We start from the raw sequence: 8,419 nt of genomic DNA on the forward strand, positions 1-8,419 counted from the left end.
GTGCTTTTCAGCTCTGAAGGAAATAGGTTCTTTATTACAAAGCAGGGTTCTTGTAATTGCTATAAAAGACTCTCTGAGATATTTCTCGGACGGCTATCCCTGTGTGGACGGTGTGGCCGCAGACTATTCTCCTAATGTATGCAGTCCATCTGGGATTTCCCCAAATTTCAGCCTGGAGAAGAGAAATGAACACACCCCACACTCTTGACAACTGAGTGGCAGCCTGTGAGGGCTTTTTTTTTTTATTTCTGTGAGAATGATTTCTGATTCGCCGTGACATATTGTAATGTCTGACGGAACGTGACAGATCCTGACGTCTGATTGAATCTGACAGACCGTGATTTCTGATTGGCCGTGGAAGGCCGAGGCCTGATTAGGTGTGACAGACCATGGTGCATGGTCCCAGTGACCGCCCCCGACACACATACACACAACCCAACCCAACTCATCCCATCCCACTCCGCCCTACCCCTGTGGACGGTTGGCACATTAGCACACTGGCACAGACAGACTTGTGTATTGAGTCTCTACGCCGCTGTTCTGGAGGCCCAGTTGAAGCTGATGATGGTGCGGCACATCTGGGCACCAGGGAAGTCCATGGTGATGATGCCGAAGCGGCGCGGCGTGCCAACGCGGGCCGTCAGGAACTCGTAGAGGAGCGGGTTGACCCGGCGGGCCAGCGCGTAGGGCCAGGCTCGGATGCTGGCTCCGCTAGAGTAGGTGAGGTACATGCGCGACTTCTCGTCCACCTGGGCCCTCTCCAGGTGCGTGTACACGCTCTTCCACTTCTGTGGGACGTAATCCAGAGATGGCACCTGGAGCAGACCACAGGGACAAGGGGGGACATTTGCATTGACCAGATGCTTTGATCTAAAACAAATTTACACAACTCAATAGACCAAGTCATATGGCACACTCTTTGTGTGTGTGCATGTCTGGGTGTTTGAGTGTGTGTGTGTGTGTGTGAATGTGTGCGTGAGTGTGTGTGTATGTGTGTGTGTATGCTGTGGTAATGAAAGTGGAACCTCTTGGTTTAAGCTAACAAATGACCTGCCAGACTGAAACGGCCATCTGTCGCCAGTACAAGCCAGTACAATCCACTAACTCGGTTAAAAGGCAGTCATGCACGTTCATATTAAGAATCTGAAGAGTCATGGAACTTATTATATGCACTTCTCTTTTTAATATTTTAATACAACATCAAAAAACATTTTCAATCAAAACCGTTTGATTCATTTTAAATGTCACACCTGCTGGAGAAAACGCTCCTGCTTAAGGTCACAGTGTCTGCTCTATATTTTACAAAACAGATCTTGGCCAGAGAGGAATAGTGTTGACTGACACTTGATCCAAAACATTTCCTTGCATAGAGAAGGCATACGTTATGTAACTGTTGTCAAAGAATTAGACTTTTGTTGAGTAAATATAGATCAGTATGTTGAAAAGTTGTGAAGGAGTGAAGAAATTCAGTTTTTTTTTTACTTCTGCGTGTTCTCCTAAACGTTCTCCTAACACTTCTAACAATCCATGCACCTACCGTACTCCTTCGATACACATGACTAGTGCTTATTCTCCTGCACTCATAGTCATTTGGTAATACTATTTATTATTGTAATATTTCTTGTTACATAAGATCTCCTCTGCTCTGCATAGGGATGCTGGTAACACTTTACTTGAGACTTGATTTACTTTACTTGATCAGGTAAGAGGTTTGGAACAAAAATGCTGCAATGCTGACTTTTATTTTGCTCGTTCTGTCTTTTGGATATAAAGGTTTGGAATGAATGTTAGTCATGTGAAAATGGCCTTATGTGCATGAATAGATGTAAACTTGTGACAATGTGAATGTTGAAACCTAACCCTAATCCTAACCTAAACCTAACCCAGTCATCGAATGTCGACTTAAAACAGTGTCATAAAATGATTTGTAACGTTCATGACAGTGCCATGTCCCAGGGCAAGTAAAGTGCCCGGGATGCTTTCGTTTGGATTCTGAATGGATATATGTAAAACAATGAATAGATGTAAATGTAAATGTGAATGTTGGCGAGTACCTGCCAGTCATCTGCGATAAACAGTGAAGAGTAGAGCATGCATGGGGGGCAGTTCTGCAGGGCGATGAGCTTTGTTCCAGAACAGGTTCCAGAACAGGTCCCAGCGGGCGTAGGTCTGGATGTAGCGCACCACGGCGGCGTAGATGTCCCCCGTCTCGCTAAGCTCCTCGCGCAGACGCATGAGCACCGTCTCGCTGGGGTGCTCCTTGAGGAAGGCGTCCACGCCCTGCAGGACGTCGCCGAAGTGCGCGTACTGGTAGGAGATGCCGTGGTGGATGGTCAGATTGCCGCCCACGTGGCGCACGCGCACGTCCAGGAAGCGGACGCCGGCGTGCAGCTGCTGCGCTAGCGACCAGGACTGGCACTCGGCCAGGCCGCCGCCGTACAGTGCCATGGTGTTGTGCGTGCCCGGCATGGTGACCTCGGAGAGCGGACGGCTGCTGGGGATGTCCGCCATCCAGGAAGGGGTCAGGAACTCAGGGGTGGACGTGTCGTCGTAGTCCGGGCGCTGGAGTGCGCCACTACTGACGCTTAGCAACCTAGATGGACCAGGAAGTGACGGGGCACCGAGGAGAGGGCACCGGACATAGAACACCACAGATGGGTCAACACTTTCATTATATTATTAAATATAAACACATGGGTTAACACATAACATGTTATTAAGGATAAAAGCAGGCCATCACAGAGTGTAGCTTTAAAATTACAGAATTACAAAATTATTCAAAAATAAGCCGAAGAATAGTGCTTGATACAGCAGTATATTGAAATAGGGCATTAGTGAAAATGAAATGAAAGAATTGACATTAGGAGCATTATTGTGAAGGACAACTCAGGCACACACACAGACACGACACAAAAGATCTCTGTAATGAAGTGTTACAGAAGAGAACATGACATAATAGGACAGAACAAAACAAAATGGCAGATTATTATAAATAGGAGCGGAGCAGCTCTAGACAGGATATGTGAATAACAGGATGGAGGAAAACACGCAACACTCAACATTCAAGCACGTGACCTTGAATTTGGTGGACAGATAAATCATTTGATAAATGAGGCACATAAAGGGCATCAAAGACACATTGGGAGGAAAATCACATATAGAAAGCAAAGGCTATTGGACTTTATAGACCCTTTCAATCTCTTTCTAGAGTGTTTCTAGAGAGTTTGTAGAGGGTTTTCCGTTTGCAACATTCAAAACCAACAGAAATACAGATAGCCTACTGACATGAAAGTGAACCAGATTTTAATGCTCTTCATTGTCGTCAAGTTACCAGCTCAATATTGTGTTCTGTGCCACGGGAAATAGGGCCCTAGTAACACACGTTTGATTATGCAGTTGAAAGAGCCTATAGGGGGAGGGGAAATCGCATACAGAAGGTGAGACTAAGACTAAGAAGGCGAAGCTATGTCTGTCATCGTGATAATAGAGCGGCAGCCAAAGACACAGGACACTTACGCAGCACAGCGTGACCAGACTAGTAGCCACAGCAGGGCTGGTCGAGGGTATAGAGAGGTCAAAGGTCAGACAGAACATAATAGCACCCCGAGCCCCAAACACAGTGCCAGGTACACGGCAGGAGGGCAGCGGGGTCGGGCGACAGTGCCAGCGCCACCGAAGCGCCAGCTGCCACACCATTAGCGCGCTGGCAGCCGACCCAGGGCCTCGATCGGCCAGTGCTAAGAGCAGCTGGCACAGAGGCCGCCCGGAGAACAGCGCAATTGTGATCAGTGTGAGTCTGGGCTGCTCTTAAGGTGGGGGAGCGAATGAGTGAGCAAGTTGATTTCACTCAGAGCCAAGAACACAGGTGACAAATGCAAGGAAATTACACATGAGACTCGCTAGACAAAAAACAATGTCTTCTCTCGTAAAATAAAAGTCAATAAATCTGTGGGGTTTTATTATAGCAAAAGCAACATTGGGAGGAATATGGAAAATGTGTGGAGTGGGTGGATGCGAGAGGTTATTGTGAGGATCTTACCATAGCAAAATAGTCTCCATCAAGAGCAGTTGTATGTTCATTTCTGAGATGTGTCAAAGGGATCTCCAAAGGGAAAATATTTCAGAAATTACTTAAGGTCTCTTCAGGTTAATGTTACAAATTCACTGCTACTTCAGAAAAATGGCCATAGCAGACAACCAACCAATAGTTGGCCTGTCACTATGGGTATGAAACAATTTCATAATACTAAAACACACAAAAAAACATAATAATAATTATCATAGGCTACCATGCTACAAAACATAAGGAAAGCTAAATGTTAAATAGAGTTAAATAGACTTAAGTAACACAGTAAAGGCAAAACAGATTGTTATTTCTTGCTGATGTTTTTTTTCCTCCTCTGTTGTTCTCAACACTCCAGCACATTCCAATTGTTTCAGTGAGGCCTTTGTCAATGCCGTGCTCATTCTGGACTAACACAACTGCAATTGTTTGTCTCCGGCTGAGTGCGCGCAAACCCTGCACTCCATGCCACTGAACTACAAATGCTGTCAGCCTGGGATCAGCCGAACAGCCTGTGTTCGAACGCAGACTTTTTGGCCCCTTGTGTTATTAAAAAAACCAGCGAGAAGCAGGGCACACTCCCTAGCGCACATACACATTGATGGAGAGCTGGAATGCCTGTGAAGGAATGTTTACCCCCATTGCTGACCCCCCTCTGCAAAAACCACAAACATTTCTTGTTGCCCCCAAAGAGCAAAGTGCACATCCCTGACATCAACTCTGAAAAAAAACAAAAAACATGACGAAACAGGAACATGGCGAATGTGTGCCTTTGCCCGGTCGCTACCTGACTGCTATGCTAACATGAGTTCAGAAATCCCAGGCAAGACAATTACATTAAAAAACCGTCACTTACCCTAATCTGGGGTCAGAGAGCTGCCACAGCACTGCCTGTGGAAACCGGTGTGAAAGGGACACTACTGTCAGGTCTTGGCACACCCCAGTGGTGCTTCAACACCTGTTTTTATGGGCTACATACCTGCTACCTCCATGCTGCCAGCTGTTGACTTCAGAAGGTTGGAGCTTGTGGTGGGAAAACTGATAGCACTTGACCCCCTTGTTTGAGGAGTTCAGTGTATTTTTAGTCATATTTTAACCACTGCAGCAGAGTGCGTTTCAGGGGGTAGACCATTACAAAATGTGCAGCTCTTGGTCTATTTGGACTTGAGTGTTTGAACTCAAGCCACATCCATTATAGTGAGTGGTTTGGGATTGTTGTCTTAACACTTGTTAGTGAATACTAACAAATTTAAACCAATTTGAAGTCAGTACCATACATGCTTAGTATTTCATAGGAAGTTCAAATATCTCCAACAGCTGTGTCTAAATATAGTCAGCCAAAAGAATCTGATCCCTACTAAAGAGTGATATGAAATGGAAAATATTTGGTTTGGGAAAATGCCTTCTGTCCTTCAGCACGCACCGGTTGCAGCTGCAAGCTAAAAACAGCCTGAGAAATTGAGCAAACTTAGGTAACTATTTGTTTACACGAAGAGTAAGCAACGCCTTTTATTATTACACCTCATGGCAGTAAATACACAGCAACATTCTCTTTTTTTTTTTACAACGTCTTCGCCCGCGTAAACAGTCGCACCCCTTACGGTTACAGTGATGAAAATGTGACAGGAATTTACACACGATGATATGTTAACCGCGCTGTCAGCGTCAGCAGTTTTCTGGTCTGCATGCGCTCCGCGTTTCACCGGCAAGTCACTGTAATGATGTTTTGTGATTTACTGCGGGCCTTAAACGCCTCCCACATTGATTCTCTTCTGCCGTGTAAAGGGCCCCTAAATAACCTGTCAGACATAATGAGCAGGGAAGTGTATAATCCAGCCTTAGCGTTAGCGTTTGCACATAATTGTAGCTCTTTTTAACGCGCAAACAAAGACAAACCGCACCACATTTTTTTGTCCAGGTCGCCCCCCTATTTTTTATAATCCACCCTCGGAGCCACTGAATATTCATCACTTCTTCTTTGTCATCAGATAACAGCAGGTTGACGGAGAAAGCTGGCAGGGTGTTATGCTAATCTTTAGGGAGGGGATCGCTATGGTTTAGTGGACTCAAACGATGTTTGAAAGGCCATTTTTAGATGATCCATATGTCTCAATAGCCTGCTAACTACTATGTCAGCTGCATACGAATGCACACTATGTGGTGACATGTACAATGCTCTGTGTCAGCACTTGTGGCGATTCCTTTCACCCATTTTGTACCATAACCGTATAGTGTCCAAGTGCAGCTGCACTGGGACCACTGCCAGGGGGTGATTTGTAAAGGTAATATCTGGTCTAACGGGATCGGGGGGAATTGAGACAAAGGTAGGTCATCAAGTATCATCACCCACACTAGGCCATTCATACTAATCTCTGACAAGACAAGATAACTGGACAAATGTCAGTATAGTCTACACCTGCAAGATGAACAATGGATAGAAATTATATGAAATGATGGCTTGCTTTTTGACAATATGAAGGTGGATCTACTCATACTGTAGTAATTGACTATAGGCCACAGGGCAGGTGATGGAGGAAAATAAAGGGAGAGAGAGAGAGAGAAGCCATTACTCACATGAAAATGTCAGTAGGCTAAACATTAAAACAATTGTTATGATGTTATCCCTGATAAAAAGATTGGAATTACACTGTAGAGAAAGAAAATGCTCTTGCTGAATAGAATTGATGTGGCAAAATAACACACTGCATTCTCTATCATGAGCAACACAAGTGGTTAGCTTATCTCTCATTTGTATCTAACAATAAATAAAGACAGCAGATAAAAAAAGATCTGAGATAAAGATGTTGCGGTAGATTTGCCCTGACCCTTTTTCACAGAGATGCAAACACACAAAAAAAAGTGTTTTGATTTGATGCAATTCATGACAGTTATGCATGAGGGTACTCTAAAGTGAAGCGTGTCCACTGCAGTTACACGGTATTGACTTTCTATCTCTCCGTCTCTCCAAATTTGTACTGATGAGGCAAGCGAGAGGCGCCAGGCCTTTCATCCTCCCAAAGTCCCTGCACTATATCCACAGAAATAAATAATAAACAGCATTTAATTAAAATGAAAATGTGCCTTGTTTTGCTGTTAATCCTAATTTATTCTCGGTAATTGAGCTCGCATTTGGGCTTTGCTGATGGAAGACAGGGCCAGTCATAAATAAAGCATTGTGTTGATGCTGTCAACCGTTTAACAGAGTTCTCTCCACTCCTCCCCACCTGACTTCACATCAAGGTGGGGGGTAAGGGGATTGTCAGTCCCACTTTCACTCTCTCTCACTCCCCACCACCCCCCACACACACACACACACACACACACACTTACACTCACAAACTAACTCTCTACTCAGCCAGTTAATATCCATATATCCAGATCTTGCTGCAAAGCTCACACCTTTGGACTTCATTAGAACATGGAGACTTCGACTGTATAACCAAACCTACTACCATTTCCAGCTGTTTTCCCTTTAACTCATTCAAATTAAACCAAATCGATTGCTTGATGATATTGGGACGAATTCAAATATGGCTATCGCTCTGGATTGTGTGGGCAAATTATACGATTTGGCCAGCCATCTTGGAAACATGATTAGCATAATTAGCATAAATACACCTGCATGTGCTGGTTGTTTCCTGCCAAACGTATTACGGAGTTCTCGAGCTTTGGAGGATGGGGGCCAACACTGAGCTAAAACAACCAGCCCGTGATGGTCAGCCAGTCTAGCTCTGCTGCTCCTGAGCCCAAACTAGCCTCCCTTTATGGCACTCGTCGCTTTTATTGTGCTGTCAGTCACCGTCACAAGAGCAGACTCTGGAGTGGGGCCTTCTCAAAGAAATTCACCGGCTAAAACCTCCAGGTGGCATTCCTGCAGTCAGCAGAAATGCGTGTGCAACGACGCTTGCACTACGTTGCCTGGAGAAAAGAAAGGTTGCTTGTGCCTGTCAGAACCGCTGATCTGTGTGGCGTTCTGTAAGGGCAGGTCGGTGATGGCTGCCAACTGTCTCTCAAGGTGTCGGGCGGCAGCGGCAACTACAAAACAAGATGGCAGCCCCCAATAAAAACCTGACACCCGTGGGCACAGCACAGGAGGGTGATTGATGTCAACTCCAGTCATTGGACAGGGGGAATACTTTAGTTAACAAAGCCCGTCAGTAGAATTCAACAAAGCTGTGAGATGAATAAAGAATAAGTCTTTGTTGTTTTGGTAACTTAAAACAACTACTTTAATGACAGAAGCTTTTCTGTGGCAACATACAGTAGATTATAGATTATTAAAATCCATCAATCTGCTGACTGAAACAGCCTAGAAACAGCCTGTCTTTTAAGATGCCACAGGTAGTGTACCACATA

At 45.0% G+C, this 8,419-nt stretch overlaps 1 protein-coding gene across 1 annotated transcript; it reads right to left on the minus strand.

Moving 5' to 3' along the window:
• Positions 1-223: 223 nt before the first annotated feature.
• si:dkey-266f7.9 (uncharacterized protein LOC100006223 homolog) lies at positions 224-5,071 on the minus strand. Its single transcript, XM_048229978.1, is given in 5 exon segments — positions 224-815; positions 2,055-2,136; positions 2,138-2,593; positions 4,040-4,102; positions 4,920-5,071. Coding segments are annotated over 4 exon segments (867 nt in total). The 5' UTR covers positions 4,081-4,102; positions 4,920-5,071; the 3' UTR covers positions 224-527.
• Between the last annotated feature and the right edge of the window lie 3,348 nt (positions 5,072-8,419).

This window comes from Alosa alosa, chromosome 20 (genome assembly GCF_017589495.1).
Source record: "Alosa alosa isolate M-15738 ecotype Scorff River chromosome 20, AALO_Geno_1.1, whole genome shotgun sequence".
NCBI lineage: Eukaryota > Metazoa > Chordata > Actinopteri > Clupeiformes > Clupeidae > Alosa > Alosa alosa.